The sequence below is a fragment of the Amia ocellicauda genome, chromosome 2, assembly GCF_036373705.1.
Source record: "Amia ocellicauda isolate fAmiCal2 chromosome 2, fAmiCal2.hap1, whole genome shotgun sequence".
NCBI lineage: Eukaryota > Metazoa > Chordata > Actinopteri > Amiiformes > Amiidae > Amia > Amia ocellicauda.
Genome location: NC_089851.1, coordinates 45466820 through 45493547, shown reverse-complemented (window position 1 = coordinate 45493547; position 26728 = coordinate 45466820). Strand labels below are relative to the sequence as shown.

At 41.4% G+C, this 26728-nt stretch overlaps 1 protein-coding gene across 2 annotated transcripts in view; it reads left to right on the top strand.

Moving 5' to 3' along the window:
- Positions 1–25996, top strand: part of lyrm4b (LYR motif containing 4) — a 79007-nt gene extending 53011 nt beyond the window's left edge. Inside the window, exon 3 of one of the 2 annotated variants that reach the window (XM_066724388.1) lies at positions 25718–25996. In XM_066724388.1, the coding sequence (XP_066580485.1) occupies positions 25718–25889 (172 nt within the window). In that variant the 3' untranslated portion in view covers positions 25890–25996. The remainder of the gene's footprint in view (positions 1–25717) is intronic. The other variant, XM_066724396.1, reaches the window with a different exon arrangement.
- Positions 25997–26728: the final 732 nt, after the last annotated feature.

Genomic DNA, 26728 nt, shown 5'->3' with positions numbered 1-26728 from the left:
TTTTTCATACATTCAAGTATCCTGTCTTTTTCCTTGAGTTTCTTTATTGTGTTTTTTAATTTGTTCTTTAGTTTTGATTGTTTCTTTTTGGGGGTTGATGTCTTTTGGGAGTCATGTCTTCGGCTGATTTCAATAGACCACTCTCTTTTCGTTTTTGATACCTGCAGAAATATTACAAATATTATAACACTAACACTATGCCAATAGTAAAAAAAATCGATAACATCTAACATCAATATACAACACATCCCAGATCCTATTTGACTGTGTTGTGTAATAGTAATAGTTATATGTATGTGTATATGTAATGTATGTGTATTTGTATGTATGTATGTCACTCTATTACACTAAATGTTAGATGCTAACCTAGAGGATCAAATGTACATCCTAGCGCAATCATATCAATCACCCATAGGGGTATATTGTGTTAAGTATGTAAACATTATTTTCCAATGACTATGACCTAGCAAAAAATTATACTCCATCACTATATTCCCACACACTTTCTATTATGTTTATAATGAATATTTGTTTAAAATATGAAATACAACATTGGTAATGTACACCCATGGGTAAGAGGGGTGTAAGAAAACAAAAGTACATTCTTTAACTATCAAAAGATCACAGATAATCTTATCTTGTAGCATCTTGAATCTTCTCTTCTCTGTGGAACTCTGGTTCAATAAAACTTTATTGACAAATATACAGTAGTTTTGACAGGCGGGTAAACAAATGTTACGGTGATGAAATCTATTTACACAGACACACTGTTTTGGCCAGTAATATAGATAATATATTTTCTAAACTTCTAGAAATTCTTATTGGATGTTAATATATTCTAATATAGACAATGTTGAAATGTTTTAATACGTTTTATGTAATATTTATTGTGCTGTAAGAGAACAACATTTTTGTTTGGACGAGTTACGGTAATGAATTGTTCGATTTAAAAAATGACTGAAAAATATTTAAAATAATAGTTGAAAACAACTAAGTGAACCATGTAGTAAAAATATGTGCATTAATTCATTTCGGACATGACTTCAGGTGGTTTCATGAGAATGACATGTCTGCGTTTCTCGTATTAAACACTAAGAAAAAACAAATGTGAGTCCCTGGGCTGCTCTTCTTTTCTCTGCCCAGTCATGTTTTCAGCACTTATAGTTGCTAAACTGACTTTTAGCTGGGATTTTGTGCCTTGCTGACTGTAATCGTCTCTCGACCTCATATGCAAGTCATCAATCAATTCAATCAATTTTTATTTGTTATGGCACCCTTTGCAAGGTAGCTACACAGAGCCACTTCAAAGATTGCAACAATTAATACGAGGTGTAGAAATAAATAAATGACCCATTAGGAGGAGAGAAAAGCAATACCCAACAACTCTTGTATGATGAGAGATTGTTACAGGAGAGGTTAAATCCCTGGGGGACCATGGCTCAAGGCAAAGGTCTAAGGCTTGACAGTATTACTTAACAAACAAAGCAGTATGAAGATCAGAAAGTTCTGGAATCACAGTGGCTGACCTGGAGTGTATTCAATAAGAAGTTCCTTTAAATAGGGGGGTGCCCGAAATAACAACCAGAAAAACAGCTCTCCATTCAGGGGTAATAGAAGCACAAGCTGTAACAGTGTGGAACTATTGAGAAGGCACAGCACCAGAAATTGAAATCAGTGCTCTCGAAATATGGTAGCATAAGCGTGCTTTGCCATTCCACCACCGCATAAATGTGCAACAGTGGGTTTTAATAACTCCTGAACAGAGAAATCATGTAATTCTCTTGAATATTAGACATGTTTCTTTGGCAGAACATATTCCCGGAAGAGATCTTCGAAACATGCAGTGTGTTCGGGGCATCTTGTACATATATCTCAAGATTACTGCGGCTGTTTCTTGTGTAGGTCATAACCACGCTGGTTTCTCCATAGTGGGGTGTGTCACAAGGATTACTTGTAACACCCTGTTTTAGAAAAGTACAAGGGAAAGGAGATGTTCACTGATCTTGTAACAAGAAACCTGGATATGATCTCTGAAAAGCAAAATATAAGACCATAAACTTGCACAGACTGAGACCATGGTGGGAGGCATTGCAGGGACATCCTGCCTGCTGGTGGTTATTAATGATCCCGGGGTGCTGTTCTTAAGAGTATGGTGGCTAACCCCAGTGTCCTGGCTAAACTCCAAAGAGGCTCAGTCTGACCTACATAGATTTTGTCCTGAGCTATTGGAGTAGTATAGCTGCCACTGATCTAAAGGGTCCCCTTCTACATGTAAAACTCTGTCAGATGTTTTTTGTTATATGTAAGCTTTGCTGTTTTATGTATCAGTATTGTTGCCTTTTATCTTTGCTTTAATAAGAGTAGAGAGTTCCCAGTTCCTATAGCAAGGGTAGCGATAAAGCCACACGCTCCTCAACTATATGAGGAGCCAGGGATACAGACTGACCTGGTTTTGTTTTTACTTTTTTAAAGAAAGAAACATCATTACAAATGGAAAGCACTTCCATTACAGTATGATCCATGTCTAGTTTTATGTATTACAGGCAATTATATAAGCCAACATCAAGAGCTGGGAATTTCAAAGCTTTCTTCTTCTTTTTTTGGATTATACACATATGGTTTCTTACTCATTCATCTGTATACTTTGTATATGAGTCTGGACATCATGACATGAAATAGATTTAAGCAATTAATTGATTTGCATGATTAAGTAGTTAATTAATTGTCAAGCTGTCTAATGATAGTCATGTGTTTCCCTCTATGCTCTTCTCTGTTTATTGTGTATTCTATTTAGATACTGAGAACCTGCAATTCATTACAGTAGTCTCCAACCATTATTATTCTTTTCTAAACCTTTTTTCTAATTTTGTTGTACTTGGATTAATGCCATTTCTCCTTGTCTGGTATTTAAAGGGTTACAAATATTATTTAAACTTTAACTGGAACTCGGTTGTCTCAGAAGCTGATTTCATGATTAACATTTAATTTATTAAATATATGTATATAGTATTGCAGTGCGCAATAGAAAATAAATATTTAAAAGGAAAAATAAATATTGTAGTTCTGGTCTTACCTGGTTTTCTGATCTCTAAGCAAATACCTTCAGCTTTATGGAAAGCGAAACATAAGGGATAGCACAAATCAGGTTACAAGCTCATTATAAAGTGTCTTCTGTCGCAATTAATATGTAATGTAAGTGCGTAAGTGTGGTGTTTATGATGTATAATGAAATACTGTAAGCTGACTTGAGGATGTGACGGGGTTGACAGATCTAAGGAAGACATCGCTGTCTGCTATCCTTTTGATATAATTAGATCTTCCAGAGGGGGCGAATTACTTTTTAATTTTATTCAGTTGCAGTTCACATACTTCCGCCTTCAATGTCTTTCACAGTGTGATTTCAAGAGATGGCTCTTTCCCTTTTGTCAGCTTTGTAAAGCTTTGTGTCGCTGGTGCGTCCCTGTTGTGCTGGTCACCATTTTCCATCAGTCAGTGCTGTGATCCAGCTCCACTCAGTGAATTAATGTAAACCTCATCTGAATTTATAATTTTGCTTAATTCAACTTTTAAAAGTTGAATTTTACTTTTTTCACTTACAAAAAGTTGGAGAATACGGGTGACTTCTATACTTTTAATATTTAATCTTGAATGGTTTAATACAGTTAATAAACTCTGATTAGGCCAATTATTAGTTCAATTAAGGAACCGAGATCTCGGTTGGAACCAACTCAGGACCAGGGTTGGGAACCACTGTCTTATGTCCTCAACACCACCATGGAGCAGATAGGACTGAGCACTTTTTATAAAGCATAGAGGTTTTGTTTTTCTTGCCTTGAATCTCTGTTGTATAGGCCTACTTGCAATCAGCTATGGGTGGGGATTACAGCTTCCTTCACTTTTGAAGAACAACAGAAAAGATCTATAGGTTGATAAATTGATGGGCAGACATGTTGATCCTTTTTTCCGTTCAGCTGTTGTGATGTCTACTTTGCTCAATACTCAAGTGGAGTAAGTGAGATGAGCTCAGCTGTTGTCACTATATTACTTGAACAGGTCTTAGATTCTCTTTTGCTGGGTACAGTGTTCAGAATGCCTACATTAGTTTATTTTCCGCACACAGAACTTCTGTTCAAATACATATTTCACTAGCCTACATAATTCATTCATCCATCTAGAGCAGTATTTATTAATGCTATTTAATCCAACCGGCACTTGACCATTCATTTTAAAATCCACACCACTTTTCACTGCACATCAAACATGCATGCATATCTAAAATATATCAGTGGAGCTCCAGGACGTTTGGAGACAGAAAGGAAGGCCGCAAAGCAGGATTGAAACTAAGGGATTTGTATACTCAATGGCCAGTGTACAGCTACCTCCACTTATTTCTAATTTGAATGTGAATGTCTGTGGCCTAACCCTAGTGAGACCCAAGGTTTTTTTTTCTTGTTTTTGTGTGAATTACTCTTTTTCCTCAGTAGCTGGGCAATTACTATTTGAAGCAGACCGCAGAAGTGTTTAATAGATTTATTAGCTCACGTTCAAACGAAGCCTCTCAGCTTGGCCTGATGTCGTAGAAGGTCTGCCGTGCAGTGTGGAGGAAGTCAGACTCTCACCGAGCCCTGCTTGATGCTGGGGACTGAGCTCTCATCATTGAGCTCCTTTCCTTCCCCCCCCCCCCACATTTATTCATTCTTTTTCTTTCTCCACACGTATTTTTGAGCGTAAGCCAGTCCGCTCTGAACCATGTGAGGGTTTTCCGGGGATTTCTCCGGAGCTGTGACTCATGCACTTACGTCAGACGGTGTGAGTCAGCGCAAGGGTGTAAGAGAAGGAAGACACTGTGCTGGGAAAGACCTGAAACAAGCCAGAGGCAGTTCACTACTGGTAGATAACATTCCACATGGGGGGGGGGGCTTTAGAGAAGCCCAAATTATCTGTCACAAGGATATCACCGTTAGCCATATTGCTGAACACCCACACAATTCACAGGTGCTTGGTTACTCTCGCAGGACAAGAAGACTGTTGCTTCTGCCCAACGCTGTCCTCCCCTACCATTGTTCAAGTGTAGACAAATAATCTGGAGTGTTTTTGTCCAATAGGGAAAAGTGGAATTTCCTGCCGTTATGAACTGGAAAAAAATACTGAAACGCAACTAGAAACTGTGGTGTTGTGTGTTTAGAGCAGTAGTCAGCTGCTGTGAACATGTCAGAAATCAACACCTGTTTGCTACCGGGATTTGGGTTGAGCTGTTCACAATGGAAACTATAGTTGATTCTCATGTATTTGTGTTCTGATGTTGCTATTTATAAACCCTTTTTAGTTTAAGGATGCCATTCCCCATATTCAGCCGGCAATGCATCGATTTCAATACTCCTTTCTTTCTGAATTAAATTCTATTTAATCTGGCTGCATGATGGTTTTTATTATCCCTTATGATCTGTTGGTGTATGAATTGTGTTTAGACCAGGAAGTACTGTAAGCCACTTTTCAGGTGCAGCGATGTCCCCTTTGCTGTGTGGTGTCACACTGAGCATCGCTTAGAGGAATGTTTTACCATCTGCCATTTCAAGTACAGTTTTTCTGAGGTGAAGAAGCAAAATGTGCACTTGTGACTCCAAATAAATGTATGAATACAATGAATCCTGTAATGCAGTGTTGGACTATATTATCCCTGGTGGTTTGTGAGGACAGTGGTTAAAGTTAAACAAACAAGTAGGAAGAAGCAGAAATGAATGGATGTTGTAGTATCTCCCCACTGCCCTGACAACCCCATAGGGGCGCCTATGCAGGACTTAGCGACGGAGCATGCTGGGGTCACCGCTGTGTGCTTTGATGATGCAAGCTTTACATTCGGAGTTAATGAAATGTGCAGTGGCATTTCTACAGTCCACCAGGGACTTTTTATAGAAGGGGCTTGCAGCTGCCAGTGAACCATGCGGGTAGTGTATCTGTGAGCAGGGCCGGGATGCACTTGAACAGCCAGTCCTCTGCTGTCAATACTGGCCAACGGAGCCAGACACCACTTAGGCGTCCACTCTCTCCAGTGGCCACCCTGTTCTGTTCGTCCGAGAGCAGCGTAGCACCGCTTCAGTTGTAAAGAATACAACCAATCAACCAACCAAACAATCCATACAAAAAGTAATTCCCTGAATTTTCATTTCTACTCTGGCCAAAAAGAACCACCAATTTAATAGAAATATGGTTATGATAACTATGCCTGTATACACTCACCTAAAGGATTATTAGGAACACCATACTAATAATGTGTTTGACCCCCTTTCGCCTTCAGAACTGCCTTAATTCTACGTGGCATTGATTCAACAAGGTGCTGAAAGCATTCTTTAGAAATGTTGGCCCATATTGATAGGATAGCATCTTGCAGTTGATGGAGATTTGTGGGATGCACATCCAGGGCATGAAGCTCCCGTTCCACCACATCCCAAAGATGCTCTATTGGGTTGAGATCTGGTGACTGTGGGGGCCAGTTTAGTACAGTGAACTCATTGTCATGTTCAAGAAACCAATTTGAAATGATTCGACCTTTGTGACATGGTGCATTATCCTGCTGGAAGTAGCCATCAGAGAATGGGTACATGGTGGTCATAAAGGGATGGACATGGTTAGAAACAATGCTCAGGTAGGCCGTGGCATTTAAACGATGCCCAATTGGCACTAAGGGGCCTAAAGTGTGCCAAGAAAACATCCCCCACACCATTACACCACCACCACCAGCCTGCACAGTGGTAACAAGGCATGATGGATCCATGTTCTCATTCTGTTTACGCCAAATTCTGACTCTACCATCTGAATGTCTCAACAGAAATCGAGACTCATCAGACCAGGCAACATTTTTCCAGTCTTCAACTGTCCAATTTTGGTGAGCTTGTGCAAATTGTAGCCTCTTTTTCCTATTTGTAGTGGAGATGAGTGGTACCCGGTGGGGTCTTCTGCTGTTGTAGCCCATCCGCCTCAAGGTTGTACATGTTGTGGCTTCACAAATGCTTTGCTGCATACCTCGGTTGTAACGAGTGGTTATTTCAGTCAAAGTTGCTCTTCTATCAGCTTGAATCAGTCGGCCCATTCTCCTCTGACCTCTAGCATCAACAAGGCATTTTCGCCCACAGGACTGCCGCATACTGGATGTTTTTCCTTTTTCACACCATTCTTTGTAAACCGTAGAAATGGTTGTGCGTGAAAATCCCAGTAACTGAGCAGATTTGTGAAATACTCAGACCGGCCCGTCTGGCACCAACAACCATGCCACGCTCAAAATTGCTTAAATCACCTTTCTTTCCCATTCAGACATTCAGTTTGGAGTTCAGGAGATTGTCTTGACCAGGACCACACCCCTAAATGCATTGAAGCAACTGCCATGTGATTGGTTGGTTAGATAATTGCATTAATGAGAAATTGAACAGGTGTTCCTAATAATCCTTTAGGTGAGTGTATATATATATGAAATTCTTTTACTTTCTCAGTGTGCATTTATCTTTTGATAAGCTGCCACACAATGGGTCGAACCCACCTCTGTCTGTTAATGACATTCAATGCATTGTTCCTCACTCTTTAGTGAAAGGTGAGGAAAAGCTTTGTATTGTTTTGACATTGACAAAAGAATCCAAGTTTTAAAACTTTTATTTTGTCTGGCTTTCCTCGACTTCAGTCTGCTGTAAAAGCGCAGGTGTCGTGCAGCGCTGTTTGTGTCCCCACTCTGTGTCACTAATAATAGATTTTCACTCTGCTGAAATTAGAGTTGCATCTGTGAATGTGGAAGTGGGCTTTTTTTCTGAGTGAAGTGTAAAAGCTTTGGCAGGCGGGGGGTGCATTTGCATTGAGTGTTTCTGAATAAACTGGCCTCATCCAACAATATCAAACTTTCTTCCCTATTAAGAATGTATTTCCATTTTCAGCATGACTCTATTGTTCTGAGTTGTGACATTTTACAAAGCTGCAGTATTTTCTGTGAGTGTAAGTTAGGTTAGGACAAATTATAAGTACTTGACATGGTAGTATGACAGCAGAGGTCCTGTTATGATCTATTTACAGTGGCCCTGTCTAGTTGTAGTTTTCAAGGGTTTTGGTTTATCTTCGGATACTAATTTAAAGCAAATCGACCCCACTGAACATAATGGTACAGAACAGGAATCGCTGAATTTATGTGGTATAAAGCCATACACTCTGCAACTCTACAGGTGTATTCCAGCTTTACACCTTGGGAAGTCATGAATCTAGCTCTGCTGCCATGGGTTTTTCCCAGCATGCAACACAGTACAGACGTGCGATAAATCAAAACCTGGACTCACCCACCATATTGCACTCCGCAAGCACGATCCCAGGAGGGAGAAAGCATAGGTTTAGTCAGAGACCGAGCCTCCCACACCTACAACAGTTGTTAGGTGCTATCTTCACAATATGATATTCTGCAACGTGAAGGTATTCAAAAATACTTAACATGAAAAAGAGAGCGGTACAGCTTGTCTGATTTCACTATGTCAAGTAGGGAGTCCTCCCACACTTCAATGCACGTGCTTGATATGTAATGCTTATGCTTGGGAAGGTGAAACATTCTTTTTATACATTTGTTTCTCAATATTTTCCCTTGACTGGCTCTTAAACCTTACAAATACACCCACCTGTCAGTTGTGTAGGGTGAAGCTCTGTGTATTCGTGCCCTTTTCACTGAGGTCTGTCTGGGGCTCTGGTGAAGAACTTAGTTATTTGGATTTTGGTATTTCAACCAATATACAAGGTTTCCTTATGCCTTTATTGCCATCAGTACAATTTTCTGATAGCTTTGGTGGTATTGACGGTTTTCTCCACAGAGCTGTTTCCAATGTAATCCGATGTGCTTATCCAAAGAGGAGCACGAGGTATGAACAAGGGTAATGACTGAGCATCTGTCATAGTCACAACTCGATAGACAATGCACACAGCTGTTTATTTTTCCTTTAAGAAACTACTTTTTAATTCCTTACACTAATTACCAGATCTAACTTTACAGAATTTACACTGCTTTACAGTGTGTGAATCGGCATTGCACCATCACAAAAGGAAGAAGAAAGCTGGAGAGGAAGAGTCTCTGTGTTTGATATACACCTTGACTCACTGCTCGCAATACAAGAGGCTGCATGATGTAAATGACTGTAATAAATTAGTGACTTTTGCGGGCTCTGAGATAATATGGTTTTGAATGGTGAACTGTGTTGTGGCAAGGCAAATGCAGAAGGAGCAACATTGTAACACGGGTAACGTACAGCACCCACAATAAATCATGCTCGCTGAGCGGTCTCAAAACCCAACACTTGTTGCCCTGGCAGTAGCCCGGCAAACTGGGCTCTCTATTAGGTAATGATGGATTATGGCTATCCTTCATCTGCTCCGTGAAACAGTGTGCTTTCTCTCATTGTCAAAAAGTAAAGCTGTCTTAAAGACGCGTCTGTAATTGTAATGGGCTGAAATATGCTTTTTGCTTCAGAAACCAGCGACACTGACGAATTTCGTCGTACTCTGAAGTGATCAAAGTCAGACCTTTGTAATGTAATTCTGCAGACCGTAAGAGAAGGTTAAATGGGTTTGTGTGAAGAAATGATTTGATCCAGTCTGTAATTAAGAGGTCGATCAAATTAGAAATGCAACCGGCCCCCTAAAAAACAGGGGCTGTGAGCGACTCTGCCTAAGAGTCTCCAAAATTGAGACCTACTTCCTGAAAGCTCAAACCTTTGAAAAAAGCCAGGGGTGAGGGGGGAGCTAGCAGTCCATTTAAGTGAAAGGCTGCAGAGTGTACTGTAATTGACAGGTCCTGGCCTGTGAACATTGGAGATGTGTACACCTAGCCCTTGACTTCTTTTTATGGTCATATATATTTCATTGCCTATGTGAAGAGGCCTAGTTTTTTTAAGTTCAGTTGCTGAATGGTACCTGAGAACATGGACTGTCAGGCTTTTCACCAGCCTAGAACGCCAGTCCGTCCAGGTCACCTTCAAAGTGTCAAAGCGTCCATTTATTAAAAAAAAAAAAAAAAATACGGGAAATACTTAATCCAAGTCCTTCATTTCATAAGATGATAACCACTGGTTTTGTTCAAGTGCATAGGCTTGAGAACACTTGGACAGGCACACTTTATAGTTGGCTTATTATGGGCAAATACATGCATTTTACAACACTTTTTGGTGTTTAAATTGTCCCTCCCCAGTGTAGAAAGAGCTGATTTGGGGCAGTGTTTGTCAAGCCTGGTCCTGGAGTTGAACTCTGTTAACTGATCAATTCCTTACCTGAACTCCAGTCACATATCAGCCGACAAGAAATAAAAATATCCAATTAGCCAATTATAGTTTACAATTAATTCACAGCCCAGCAGGGGTACCCCCAGACCACAGCTGAGAACTACGGCTAATGGTGGCCTGGAGAACTGACTGGCATCAGGCTCTGGAGGAACAGGGCTGTAAAAGCAAATTCGAAAATGGTGTCTGTGTGTGACTTGTGTGTGCGGTGGGGGTGCGTGATGCCATATTTAGGACTGACTTGTGTTTTTTTTTTTTTTTTTTTTTTTTTTTCTCTCCTCTCTCCTTTCAAGATGTCAGCTGATACATGTTAAAAACATTTGTGCTTCCCAGTTACGCCTGGGAAACGTGTTAATTGTGACCTTGGTTTAACAGATGGGGTATAACTGCGTATTAGCTATGTTTCCATTGCAGAATCAGGCATTTTTAATCCACAGGCAAGGCATGCCGTAATTGCAATGCAAAGGAGAGCACAAACATTTTCCTTTCTGGGAAATCCTCATTAGCATGGATCCTGTAATGCACAATGTGACCAACATTAGTGTCTATCATTAATCCTGAAGAAGAACAGATTCTTTCATTCATTTATTTATTTATTTTTCCTTTTGGTGGGTGGGCCTGCTTGCTTGGTTTAATTTTGTTTGCATATCAAACACTGATTTCCCATTGCTCTTTATCATGGGACAGTGTGTGCCTGTGAAAGACTGCTGAGCACGGAGACGCAGAAGCATTTTGGAGCGTCTCTCCCACACTGCCTGACAGAGAGCTTCGCACTTCAGCCACACCAGCTAATGTGTTCATATTGCGGCTGGAAGGCTCCCAGTCCTATAGTGGGAATTAAAGTGATGTTATCGGGCATGGTGATTTTCATTTATTTATTTATATACATCTTCATTGCAGTCTTTGCAATGTACTTTGTGTAAGATTATACTGCCATCTAGTGGAGTTGAAGTATACCATACTATGTGCAGCTTATACATATCACAATTATCAGGCCATCCACTGCTAGTTGAAGGCCTCCCCAAGATGTTTTCACTTGCTTCCATCTCTCTCTATTCATACTGTATAAACTTTGTTGCCCTGGAAAAGAAAGACATAATAAAAAGTGAAAAGGAGGAACTTGGTTAGAAAGCGAGGGCTCTTTGTGTTTTTCATCCAGAGGCTTGTGATGCATCTGTCCTCATACTTCTCTGAGGAGTCTAATTGAACAGGCATGGTCAGTGCACAGTGTAACCTCAGCTCTTGTCCTACAGAAACTTCTCTTCCACTCCACACACACACACACACACACACTCAACCCTCCTCCTGGATCTCAGTCCCTCTGATAGGGACAGCCCGAGTGAGTGACAGGTCTTCCTTTGTCCCATTCGCGCTCTCCTATTATTCCTCCCTACTGGTGCAGAGGAGGGCAGACACCCCCGCAACACAACCCCCCTTCCCAGGGTCCAAATAAAATCAGCGTGCCTCTTCAACACCTGGCGGGGTTTAAATTCTGAGCCAGTTGCTCATCTTACTTTGCCCTGTATCTGTGAGTTCACTGTTGCAACACCTCAGTCAATCAATGTTTGCGTAGTATAGTGTCCTTCACAAAAGTTGCCTCAGCTCTTCATACAGTAAAACAAAGGCACGGAACAGAAAAATACACACAGTCCTACAGAATGACAGAGACTGTTATAGGGAATAAATCTCTGCGGGTCTATGGCTTAAGAACACCCTGGAAGACCAGTCAGGTATTTCTATAGTTTAGCCTTGAGCCCCACCTGCTGGTGGAAATACACATAAGTAGTAATTACTAAGTTCCCCACAAGCACGTTTCCAAACCCGAGTTGTTGTTGCTCACTGGTGTGATTGAATCCGTGGCGCCGTGGCTCTGACAGGGGAGAGAGTGATGGGGGTGTTCTTAGGAAGGTCTAGGCCTGGATTTGAAGTTTTTCAGTTGCCCCTCTGCTCCCAGGGAACGGAGGCAAGGTGTGTGTTTAAAAGTGGCCCCTCTGAACAAGAGTTACAAATATAAAATATTCAATTCACATACACTGCTCTCTCTCTCTCTCTCTCTCTCTCTCTCTCTGTACTGTGGGGATGTTTGTTGATCTTTGCGTTCCAGACGCGTGTGACTGATTTGTCGCAGCTTTAGGCATATTGTATACCTGATTACACTCACACCTCTCATGGGTGTTTCGAGAAACAGCGAAAATCCCCAAGAACTCGGACAAGGGTGACTTGGAAATTTGACTTCTTGGCAGACCTCTCTTGCCAGTTTCCTCAGTCTCTCAAGTTCTTCCTTTACTCTGAAAACATTGCCAGTTCCTCAGCTGGAAAATAGCAGAAGTTCAAGAGCAGCACCAACTGTCATTTTGCCAAGCAAAGATCATCTAGAAACCAAATATCCACTACCGTTACAGTAGTTTGTCCGTCTAATGCATTGACTCTGATGTTGCAGTAGCTACAGCCCTCCCAGTTGCATACAGGGGAAGGAACAGGGTAAAACAAGAGACCCAGCCAAAATATCTGCTTATCACGTTAATGTTTTACTACAACCCTACCCCAGTCCCCTTGATCACAAGAATTGTTTGAAGGGATGAGATTAATTTCGTACACTGCTTGTGGAAGTTTACATGTAGAAAATATTGAGAGATCTAACCCAGTGGTCCCAAACACAGGTCCGCAGGCAGCTGCCAGTCCGTAGCCCATTTGGTGCCCATCCGTTGCATATTTCATCACATTTAATCTTAAAGCCACATTAAAAAAATAATCAAAATATGAATACAATGATTGAAAAGTGTTCTGTATTGCTGCTGTATTTGTTTGTATTGTAATTCCTTTTTATTTGTGTGTGCGTACATGTATGTTATATGCAGTCCTGGCTGTACTCTTCACATTGTGGTGGTCCATGATACTTTAATACCACAGATAGCCGAGCCGGAAAGTGAGAAAGGTTGGGAACTGCTAATATGAACTATGTGAACTAAAATGCATATATATTTTTGACTAAATAATCTAAAGTACATCATATTTATCTAAGCAGATGTTATACTTATGGTGCTGAATACAAAACTACATCACACACCGAAGACCAGGCTTTGAGTCGCCTGTCCTAAAAACAAACACTTTAGCAAAGTGGCTCTTTTCCATGAAAGAAAATGTCATCGCTTTAGTCTAATGGTGTTCCACATAATGATGCGGTTAATGTAAAAGCTGTGTCTGGCAGTGACTCTGTTTGTGTCTCTGTGTGCACTCAGCAGAAAAGATAAATTGCACCTAAGTTTGCAGCCATTGAAATATACCCTTTGTCGTCATGCTGTGGGAACCGTAGTTCATGTCCCTCCCCCCATGGTGCTCATTTCCTGGGTTTGTGTTGCTGACCTCAGCAGGACAAGGAAGCGCGTGACGCACTAGGGCTCCCTATGGAGTAGGATATTGGAGCTGCACTTCCTCTTCCAGGTGGCCTCTGAGCAGTTTTCACGTACAACACACTTCAAGGCTGTTTGCTCTGTATAATTACCTGTGATTGTTAGTGACGTATTCATATGTATTAAGCAGAGTAAATTTAGAAGCCAAAGCTAAAAGAACAGTGGAAGAGAAACCAATTTATGAAAAAAGTGAACAGTGTCAGTTTTACTTTCAATGTAGATTCCCAGGTGAAATCTTCATGAACCTAGCTCAGAGACTCATTCTGATATGTTTGCTGAAACAATACCTTTGCATTGAAGACCAGGAATATTTTAAGTTCTTAACCCCACCTTCTCCCCCATTGAAAAAATGAACAAGTAAAGTAAAACCACTACATTCAGATATCTCCAGACAATGTTGTTATCACTGTATGGGGGGGTTTGTCACCCTGCTCGCTCCAGGTGTGTCCGAGACAGCGGTTTGGATCCAAGCAGGGGCCCTCATGGCACAAAGCTACATCATCATGTGGAGGAAATGCCTTTACCCTTGATGATTCACCAGTAGAGAAGGTAGACACCAGTTGCCCAAAGCTTTAGTTTTAGTTTAAATAAAATTGGCTGGAATACACGGTTCTCGTGATGATTTTTTTTTTTTTTTTTTTTTAAGAAGTCATTGTATCCCGGCTCCTCTACTGCTGGCTACAGTAGTTGTGCCAAGCTTAAAAGTGCCTTTAATATTATTATTAGCCTAATGCTTCTTGAGTTCTAGTGGTTGATTGTAGTAATTAACTGAGCAAGCAATTATTGCATTGAACTGCGTTTGTTGCTGCCTGTCTGCAGGGAGGATGAAGCACAACTCCACCTCAATTATGCTGTCCAAAATATTTCTGGGGGCCGCTATGACAGGTGATGCGGGCCGTATGCGGCCCCTGGGCCACAAGTTGCCCATCCCTGGCCTAGAGTGTCTCTGAAATGAGAACCTCGGTTTATGCAATGGGAAGTTTGATGAGACAGATGTGTGTGACACCATCTCCTCTCCACTAGCAGAAAAGCACCTCTTTCTATTTATAGAAAGAAAGGCGACTCCAAAATGGTTCCAGACTCCTTAGATATGCTCACCAATCGTTGGGCGTGGTGGGGGGGGCGGGCGGTAGGGGGCTGTGGAATGGCCGAGGTGAAAGGGATTGTGGAGTAATGTCGTGTGCTGTGTCAGCCATGCTCTTGAATTACCTATGATTTCTTCTTGCTGGGAATAACTGCATTCATATGTTAGCACCTGACTGCTTGCATCTGGCTGTATGCAGATGTCAGTTTGAAAACACTGTAGCCACAATGTTGTTTATATATCCACAGGTATACACACACCTTACACATCTTCATTACTGATAAAGGAATAGTATTGATTGGCCAAGTCTGTTCCTATTGAGTCTATTGAGCCAATGCAGGCAGGCTGTTAAAGTTAATGAGGGGAGTTTTCAGACCCTAGTCTGAGGATTTGCGATGTATATAAAAAGAACAGTAACAAAAATAATATAAAAATATTACGGTGTGCATCTGCAGCAAATCAAACCAATCAACAAAAAAATCTAAACTGAGCCTATGATAGCAATGTCCTTGATATGGTGGAGGCACTCGCATGAGGTTACACAAACGCTGCTGTCTTAACAAACTGTTGCATCATCCAGCTGGCCATTCAGGTTGAGTAAGTTGTACAAATAGCAGGCAGTCTGGTTTTGACATTGGGTGAAGTAAGTGCATGTAATAGGAAATATTTCTAAAGGTGATATAGACATAAAATGGCATTATTAGATTGCTACAGTTATAGTAAGCAAACAAGTCAAAGCAAAGGGAGAAATCGCCATGCAGAAAACTTAATATGTCAGCTGTATCTGTTTCTGCAAGGGCTGTTAGGCAAGATTGATACTGTATTCTGACGCCTGGCTCTTTTACCAGCGCCGAAAGTTCTGTGCACATCGGGAACTTGCCAAAACACATAAACAGTTTACCGAATACAAGCAGGAGACTTTTCCATCCTGGCAACTAATACAGGTGAAATACCTCTTGTAAAATCATCCACTAGCTTTTAGCAACACCTAGTCATTGTTTGAGAAGGAACGCAATTTACAACACAGGAACCAGAGGTTGGTAGATGCGGAAATTAGTGTCTTGCATTGCATTAAAACGAACTGTGGGTATATGCCATCAGAAACTGCTGTCAGAGTAGATACTAAAAGCCTTTCTCACACAAGACTAACTAAAGCAGTGTATTTCCCCTGCAGCTGTTTGCGGCCTGCACTAATGTTTTTAACATTAGTATCATTTGAAGTGCGGAAACGATATACCGCTGTTGCATTTGTAATTTATGTTTGTCTCGTGTGGGCTACTGTTAAGGTCAAGCAGGAGTGCCCTCTTAATTTTCACACAAACACACTCCCTCTGCCCAACCCACGAGACACCGCTTAGCCACTCAGGTTCATCTCCAGTGGTGGTCGGTACTGTCAAGAGCTGCAGTATTCATATATATTGTTTCACCATAATCGAGCACAGTCAAAAATGTTGCTTGAACAATTTTCTTTCATCAGCATAAAAATGTATTCTACAATTTTTTATACATTTGTCAATCTCATTGCTATACAAGGTGAACAGCACAGGCCCAAATATAGATCCTTGTGGGACCCCATTTACAATTTCAAAGGAACAGGAGTGAACGTCATTGAGCACCACCCCATTGGGTTCTGTCAGAGATCATTTCTGAACCAGTAGCATGCATGTTGGTCAAAACAAATTGAAAACAATCTGTGTAAAAGTACATCATGGTCCACTGTATCAAAGGTTTTAGTCAATAAGAAGAGCAGCACAGTTACTGCTTTTTATCACGATAAGATACAATATAATTTACAGCTAGTGATGTTGCAGTGATAGCAGACCAGGTCTAAAGAGGTACTGAATAGAACATTTTCCCTGCCCAAAAAGAAAGACTCATAACTGACCATTTATCAGAGTTTTCACGGTTTTAGAGAGACAACAGAGCTTAGATATTGGCCTATAATTATTTAGAGCACTTTATGAGCAGCTTACCAAACTTTGTGAATACTTCCTGAAACAATAAACATATTAAGCATGTGGGTTAAAGGCTCTATAGTTAAATGAGCTGAAAGTGGCAATAAAGTCATAATCACTTTTCAGAACTGACAACAGAAATCTTCAAATGTGACCACTATTCACAATGGCAGGGAGCAATCTACCCCATACCTACTCTGTGGTTAACTTAACCTATCAACAACCTTTAAAGAGCCAACGTGATCCTTTTCTTGACATGACAGATTAATTCATATCTGCTTTGCATCTTTACCACAGGAAGTGGTTTTCCTGCCAAAGACAATACCACCATAGATGCTGCTGGATATGATGTGATATTGAGAGGAATATTTTTCCTCATAATCCAGTAATTTTAAATTTTGCATAATACAGGGGTAGGCATGCAGTTCTCAGCTGTAATAGATAGTATATTGTATTTGCCATTTTTCTGCACTAATGGGGTAGAAAGCTCAATCAATGCTGTTATATACATTTTAAAAAATAATGAACATCTGCCATGACAGTAAATAAATACAAGTTTTTTTTTTTTTTTTTCCCCAGTTAGAATCCTTTTCTCAGATACTTGTGCCCCAACATCTGTCTACAACAGCTTTTCAAAGCAAAAGTCTGTCATCTGATACAGGTTACACTTCACACTGTTGGATGCTGTCAAACTCATTGATTTACAAACCTGCGCCATATCATTGTTCACTTTGTTCTGTGCTCAGTAACAGAGAGACACCAAGTGAAGAATGTCCATTTCACCGAACCGTCCTCGCCATGCACTTCATCCCAGCTGCCATTTGCCATTCTTTTTGTAGGTCACTTGATGTCATCCTACGGCTGTTAAGAGACATTTGAATGAGTTGGTGGTCATCCCGAGTCGTTTTCGCTCTCTGCAGGTCTGTAGCTTTGTTGTCCCCAATGTCTGCTGCTTGACCTTGTTCTTATGAACCGCCATCTTTGAAATTTGAAGGATGGAAGCAACCTGACGCTCACTGTATCCCTCTGCCAGTAAAGCCAGAATTGAACCCTTCTTTTCCTCACTCAAAACTTTCCTTTTCAACTCTTTTGGCATGGTCTATAGTTGTCTTTTTTATTCCAATTACTTTTGAGGTACTACTAGCACTGTTTTTGCCATCCAGCTGGTCCTATTGCAAGAGGATAGTGATGACTACAGCAGTGGTTTTTATACTTTTCTTCGTTAAATAAGATTTGGTTCAGGTGATCCCCTGATCAGTAGCTCATTTCAGCAGAATGAGGCGTGCCTGTGTTGGAATTCAACAGACACTGGAATGGAATGGCTGCCATACATGCAGAGATGCTGATTTAAGAAAAAATTGCAGTGGTCTCTTAATTTTTTCCAGAGCTGTGTGTATATATATATATATATAATGTGGGAAAATAATTAATTAAATTTTACATTTATTCCCTAACGTGTTTTCACTGTGCATCCTTGTGGCCCATAAAAGTTCATTTTATTTCTCTACAGCAAAGGAGATTTGAGCTGTAAAGAGTTAATTCAGCCTCCTCACTGCTGGCACAACTTGCCAGGAGTTTCTGAAAAGAACATTAGCCGATGAGAGAGCGTCCACCAGAAAACCCTATTGTCACACTATGGGATCCTTCCTCATACACCAGATAACAACAACATTAACAATAATTATGATTATTTAAACTCAGATTGCCAATAACATGCAGCAGCAGGTTTGGCTAGGGTCTCGGAGAAGGCTGTCAGACAAACAACCTTTCAGTTAAGCATTCAGCAGAAAAGGAAGCGAGGCATTGTGCAGCCTGCGCCTGTGTACTATAACCAACACAAAGCTGCCCTCGCTGAACCCAGAGCCGAGCGAGCATGTGAGACTCCAGTGGGCCAGTCCTGCTGTGGCTTTGACCCTTGATAAGAAAGCCGGTCTCTTGGATCGTCTGTTTTTACGGAAGCAAAGGTCAGCTTGCATCCAACCAAAACAGCCTATACAAAAAAAAATCTTATTTGTATGTGTTTCTATATACAGTCATTCATTCATTCACTCTTTATCAATACCCACTTCAAACAGTATTGGGTCGTGGTGAGCTGAAGCTGAACCCGGCGGGCACAGGACACAAGGCAGGGTACAGCCCAGATGGGAAGCACATATTTAGTAAATGTTAATACCCCCATGCTCACATCATATGCTTTGGGATCGTGAGGGAGGCATCTTTTTTTTTTTTTTTTTTTTTTTTAAACCTTTCTCCTGTAATGCACCTTGAGTACAAGGAGAAAATTCAACAATGCAACTGCCAAATCTATGGGTTTCGAATAAAAAATAAAAAATAGATGCTCTCTGAAGCATTTGGCTTGACAGCCGTGAACACATTTGCTTGTGGTAATGCAAGGCGGGACTGTATTTTGCATCAGGGGTGGTAACGACTGAACTGAACAGTCCTAGGGAGAAGCCAGCAGCTGAACGCCTTGAAAATACAAAGGAGGTTTCCTCTGCCCCTTGCGAACTTGAGTCATTCCCACCACAACTCTATCAAACAGAAAACATCCTGTTATCACCAGGAGTTTCATTTTAAACCCTTTTTGAAATAGCCTCTGACAACCATTTCTTTTTACCATTTCCCAATTTGTGATGGGTAGTGGATGAGAAACTTGCCCTTATTGTTGCAGTGTTAAGGTTGCCCAGAAGAAATAGTCTGTGCAACCAGCTGAGGCCAGTACATGTTCCACTTAGTCAAATACCTTACTTTTAAAGAGCTGGTTTGGCACACACAGGAAAAACCATGAAACACAAATCCTAATCTAGCTGAACATTCTAATGCTTTTACGAGCCAACGCTCCAATTATTTAATAGGGGGATGGGGGGCCGAGGGAAAGTTCTCCTGGGGAAACGACGCTGGCTGTTTTGAAACCTGATGTGCTGCAATAGATTATTTTGATTCCCTTTGCAATAAAATGAGTTGCAGTGTATTAAATCTCTGCTGCTCTAAAAGGAGAGTAAAGCCACTTCAAATGTATCATTGGTTTAATTTAGTGTAATCGTTTAATTTCCTGTAACATTGATAATGCATGCAAATAGAACAATGATCTTATACGTTTCACCTCCTAAGTCTTACCTAAGCACCTCTTTTTGTGGTCTGTATTCTTCCAACTTTAAGGTAATGCACAGAAAAATGTAAAATGTAAATTTACACCAATGTAAAGTGATGTAGAATAGGGCACTGGGTCGACACTAGCGTTTCCAAAACCAGGAGAAAATTCCAGGCCCAGGTTTTTGGAGTCTGTATTTTATGTGGAGCTGAAATTAAACACAAACTGCATTATCCGTCCAACCATCTTCAAAACCGCTTATCCTGGTGAGGGCCGCAGGGAAGCTGGAGCCGATCCCGGCAGGCATAGGGTGCAAGGCAGGAATACACCCAAGACAGGACGCCAGTACTGCATTATTTTTATTTATTTATTTATTCACATAGTTATTATTTATTGATCATTTGTATAAACTGCAGTGACCTTGTAGAGCCCCCAGCTGTTTGGAAAACCTTGTTTGGATACGTTTTGCATTTGGCTGATTTACCATTTACTTCTTATAGGAAGTAGAACCAAACCGATCTTGGATCAGAACAAGTTTTGCCAACAGGTTACTGAATGAACATCAATCTTCTCACCAAATGAAAAAATACACTAAAGTGTACAAGAGTTTGCTGTTGTGCTGTGCACGCAAGTATGATTTTTTTTTTTTTTTTTTTCCCGTCAACCCCAGTTTTATACCTATGCCAAATTCAGGCTTACAGGGTTGAGAATCGTCCGGGTTGACCGGGATTTCGGTGCCCCGGGTCCCCAGGCTGGAAATACTAGTCGTCGCATACAGAAAGTGGCAGAGTCTACCAGCGTCTGCAGTTCTGCAGGAGGGAGGCGGCCCCATTCTTCCATGAGCAAGCAAATCAACTCATGCCTGGGAGATGGAGGAGGAAAACGATTACAGGATATCCCATAGGTGCTCCATTGGGATCAGTTCTAGTGACTGTGAAGGCCATGGCATGTTGACGACATCAGTGTAATGCTCATCAAACCACTGGGTGTCCACACATGCTCTGTAGATGGGGACTTCATCTTGAAAGACACCCCTCCCTTCAGGAAAGACATGCTGCCACATGGGGTGAAGATGATCACTCAGTACCATTAAGAAGCGATTACCATTGACCTTGCCTAAGGGAATTACTGCACTCAAACCATGCCAGGAAAATGCGCCCCACAACACTACGGACCCACCAGAACCCTTCACTGTTGGAACCGAGCACTCAGGCCAGTGGAGTTCTTTAGGTTGGTGCCACACATGCACTGTTTGTCAACAACATGGTGATTATGATTCTTCTGAACATATCACATCCCTCCACTGCTCGGTAGTCCTTTTCTCTTTGCACAACTAGACCAGCGAACATACAGTGCCAGGTGTGATGAGCGGTTTGTACCCTGCAACCCGACAATGGTGTCCCTCTCTGTATAGTTCTCAGGGGACTATTTCTCTACACTGTGTGCATTCAACTGACAGAGCTTGTACAGTTTTGTATCGAAGAATGGTCAAATATTGACAAATCTAGGTGTGTAAAGGTGATAGAGACCTATCCCAAGGGACTCACAGCTCTAATTGCTGCCGAAGGTGCTTCCACCAAGTATTAACTCAGGAGGGTGGAGATTAATCTAATTATATTTAAGTTTTGTATTTTATATATATATATATATATATATATATATATATATATATATATATATATATATATATATATATATATATACACTCACCTAAAGGATTATTAGGAACACCATACTAATACTGTGTTTGACCCCCTTTCGCCTTCAGAACTGCCTTAATTCTACGTGGCATTGATTCAACAAGGTGCTGAAAGCATTCTTTAGAAATGTTGGCCCATATTGATAGGATAGCATCTTGCAGTTGATGGAGATTTGTGGGATGCACATCCAGGGCACGAAGCTCCCGTTCCACCACATCCCAAAGATGCTCTATTGGGTTGAGATCTGGTGACTGTGGGGGCCAGTTTAGTACAGTGAACTCATTGTCATGTTCAAGAAACCAATTTGAAATGATTTGACCTTTGTGACATGGTGCATTATCCTGCTGGAAGTAGCCATCAGAGGATGGGTACATGGTGGTCATAAAGGGATGGACATGGTCAGAAACAATGCTCAGGTAGGCCGTGGCATTTAAACGATGCCCAATTGGCACTAAGGGGCCTAAAGTGTGCCAAGAAAACATCCCCCACACCATTACACCACCACCACCAGCCTGCACATGTTCTCATTCTGTTTACGCCAAATTCTGACTCTACCATCTGAATGTCTCAACAGAAATCGAGACTCATCAGACCAGGCAACATTTTTCCAGTCTTCAACTGTCCAATTTTGGTGAGCTTGTGCAAATTGTAGCCTCTTTTTCCTATTTGTAGTGGAGATGAGTGGTACCCGGTGGGGTCTTCTGCTGTTGTAGCCCATCCGCCTCAAGGTTGTACGTGTTGTGGCTTCACAAATGCTTTGCTGCATACCTCGGTTGTAACGAGTGGTTATTTCAGTCAAAGTTGCTCTTCTATCAGCTTGAATCAGTCGGCCCATTCTCCTCTGACCTCTAGCATCAACAAGGCATTTTCGCCCACAGGACTGCCGCATACTGGATGTTTTTCCCTTTTCACACCATTCTTTGTAAACCCTAGAAATGGTTGTGCGTGAAAATCCCAGTAACTGAGCAGATTGTGAAATACTCAGACCGGCCTGTCTGGCACCAACAACCATGCCACGCTCAAAATTGCTTAAATCACCTTTCTTTCCCATTCAGACATTCAGTTTGGAGTTCAGGAGATTGTCTTGACCAGGACCACACCCCTAAATGCATTGAAGCAACTGCCATGTGATTGATTGGTTAGATAATTGCATTAATGAGAAATTGAACAGGTGTTCCTAATAATCCTTTAGGTGAGTGTATATATATATATATATATATATATATATATATATATATATATATATATATATGTATATTTTTTTTTTTCTCACAATGAAAACTTTTTTCCCTTTAACAGTGTGGTGTATAGTGTGTAGATAAGTGGAAAAAATATAATTTCAATGCATGAAACTGACGCACTGACGGAACAATATGTGAACAAAGTTCAAGGGGGTGTAAACTTTCTATAGGGGTGTGTGTATGTATTTAAAATTCTTTGTGACTACACTTGCTTATCTTCAATATTTATTTCTGCACCCTTGTTACCTTGCAATCTTTCAAGTCTTTCATTGTGAATCTCAGTCTGCTTCTCCTTTAAGCTACAAAGATCTGATGATGAATCGAACATTTGCTAAAGATCCCCTTCTGATTAAGGAGCACTCTTTTGCATGCAGTCGGGTGATAGAGTAATCAGAAGCCAAGCTGTATAAGCTGTAAAGGCATGTATGGCCAGCAGATATAAACTTTCAGACTAAGCAGGCTTTAATACAGCGATCAGCCATAACATTATGACCACCTGCCTACTATTGTGTAGGTCCCCCTTTTGCTGCCAAAACAGCCCTGACCCGTTGAGGCATGGACTCCACTAGACCTCTGAAGGTGTGCTATGGTATCTGGCACCAAGACGTTAGCAGCAGATCCTTTAAGTCCTGTAAGTTGCAAGGTGGGGCCTCCATGGATCGGACTTGTTTGTCCAGCAATCCCACAGATGCTCGATTGGATTGAGATCTGGGGAATTTGGAGGCCAAGTCAACACCTTGAACTCGTTATTCATCAGACCAGGCCACCTTCTTCCATTGCTCCGTGGTCCAGTTCTGATGCTCACGTGCCCATTGTAGGTGCTTTCGGCAGTGGACAGGGGTCAGCATGGGCACCCTGACTGGTCTGCGGCTACGCAGCCTCATACGCAACAACCAGGATGCACTGTGTTTTCTGACACCTTTCTATCAGAACCAGCATGAACTTTTTCAGCATTTTGAGCTACAGTAGCTCGTCTGTTGGATCAGACCACATGGGCCAGCCTTCGCTCCCCACGTGCATCAGTGGGCTTTGGCTGCCCATTACCCTGTCGCCGGTTCACCGCTTTTCCTTCCTTGGACCACTTTTGATAGGTACTGACCACTGCAGACTGGGAACACCCCACAAGAGCTGCAGTTTTGGAGATGCTCTGACCCAGTCGTCTAGCCATCACAATTTGGCCCTTGTCAAAGTTTCTCAGATCCTTACGCTTGCCGATTTTTACTGCTTCTCACACATCAACTTTGAGGACAAAATGTTCACTTGCTGCCTAATATATCCCACCCACTAACAGGTGCCATGATTACGAGATTATCAGTGTTTTTCACTTCACCTGTCAGTGGTCATAATGTTATGGCTGATCGGTGTATAACACAATGAAGTTAAACAGTGTAACATAAACTCCCAGCATGCCAGAAAATATTACGATTCAATTGGTTACTATCATTCTGTCATACAGGGAGGTTTTTTTTTTTTAATCAGTGTTGATAGTGATGTCTCAACAACACTTGACTTTGTCTTTTAAAAAGCAAGGCCGGTTGCTTGACTTGGTGTACTAAACAGGCCTTGATGTACTGGCAAAATGGGTGTAATCTGACTGGACGGTGCTGCTGCTCCTCTGAGGTGTGTTTGTAACGTGGGACTGATGAAAGGCAGTTGAAGAGCGCGATCTGGATGTTGTGTAAGTGGGCATGGCGGCATAACAGCTTGGGTATCTCTTCAACTGAATGGCAGTTCATCAGACTCTGCAGCTAAATTATTATCCATTAAGCAACACCAACTTTAAAATGGCTGCTATGTGTGTTTGATCATCTCCTGGAATAAATATATCAGCCCACCGTGGCTCTGCCGCTCTTGAAATCCATAATGCAGGTGTCTTAATTGCCCAAGTAATGAACACTAATGATGGGGAGATGCAGGACTGATTATGCAAACAGCAGAAAGCAGAGTCCCGCTGAAAGCCATTTTCATCTCAAGCCTTCGAAGGCTGCTGCTCTTGTTGTCGTTGTTTGTTTTTTGTAATAAAGAGATCGTGACTGTAGTTGTAGCTGTTGCCAGCTGGTGGATAAATGTAATCTGTTCAATTACAATGGAGTGCTTGTGGGGGCGGGGGAGGGGGCTATTATATCCTAAGATATTCAAAAAAATACTGTGCTGTAGAATTCCACATTGCATTAAGTTATACGTCAAAAGTCATGGAGGAGAATTTAAGCCACATCATGTACCAACCACACAAGCAAGCACAGGTTTAATATACAAATATGATTTAGTATGAAATATCAAATATGAAATGGTAACACTTTATTCCCTTAGTAAGTACTAGAATTATGATCAGTTTGGTTTGCTTTATCACTCTTACCCCTCCACTTGGAGCCAGTATTGTTCCTTCGCTGGGTGGTTTTGGTTAAGCTACACAACAAGTATAGATTGGGTTTAATAGGCTTTTTGATATTTTAGCGAAGGGTAACATTTCTAGCAGTCTGCCTTGCACAACACTGTCAACTACTGAGTGTGTTATTGGACTGTTCCCTCCATGTGATTCCACAGGTGCTCTTGCAGGGAAGGAGCCGCCTGTACGGCATAAGATCAAACTGAGATGCTTCCATTTGTAAATTTAATGTTGAAAATAATACTTCTATTTTGCAGCAGGTAGAACTGATGGAAGGAGACTGTTGGTTTCCAGGGTAATATGCTCCCAGATCCGTTTCTAAACACCCACTGGAATCCATCAACTGAGTTCAAATCTGACCAAAGGATGTGTGGCAGATTTTTTGTATTGGCTATATTAACAAAAAATAAGTCTGTACATTTCTGAGCAGTTCTCTAGGGTGGTTTTAAGTAAGGAAAATACTCTTACTTGCAGCCCAGGGAGGTTGGACCTGCCCTTCAGTGGAAATCACTCTGCTTGTTGGGAGTGAAGGGCACACACTAACCCCTCGTTCTCTCTTCCCAGGTGTCCATCGGCCACTTGTACTCGGCCCAGAAGATCGTGGTGGAGGATCGTGGGGGGCAGAAAGCCTTCTGAGGGGGAACGCTGGGTGGACAGGAGGAGCAGCATTGTTTCAATGAGACCTGGGAGGAACAGGTCCTTTTCCCTAGTCTGTCACAAAGCCAGCTGCATCTGACCTGCAGTGCTGTGTGTAGACCACAGGCCGCAGGGCCTTTTTTTCCCCTTTTGTTATTATTTTGTGTGTGTGTGTATATATATATATGTGTGTGTATATATATATATATATATATATATATATATATATATATATATATATATATATATATATATATATATTTTTTTTTTTTTTTTTTTTTTTTTTTTTTTAAGCAGCTCAGGTTGTTGCATGGCAATCCTAGTGAGCCTCTGTTTGCCATCATGCGCTGCCATACTGCACTAGGTAAGCTGTATACTGTTAACTAGTGAGCTGTTGAACAGCCAGTCTTGCACATAGCAGGGTTACACACCAGACGTATTGTGTTTTTCCGCCCCATGTGCGGCTCCAGCTGTTACAACCAGGAGTGTCGGGACTGCGGTGTCTCACAATACGTTTAATTCCAATAGGAATACAAAATGACTAAATGTTTTTTATTAATTCTGCTTATTTAAGACTTCAACATTTATTATTATTATTAGTTCATAGTTTCAAACTTGCTGATGACTCAATTTTCGACCAATTACATAATTGAAAGCTGAGTTGGATCCAAACCCGGAACACACTGCGGACACCACAGCTGCTCTTGACAGCCCTGGTTTAAAGTGACACCCCAGTAATGTTTCCCCTTGATCAAATCCTGACAAAATTCTCACCTTAAAACGGCCCCATGGCTTTGCACACTGGGAAGTGTGTCCGGGGAGGTCGCTCCCTGTGAAAAGCCGGTCACCACTGCTAGGGAGACCACAGGAACAGGGCTGTCTTAGTCAGGGTCAAAGGATATTGTTGTAGTTTTTTTAAGGGGTTTAGCCAAGCAGGAA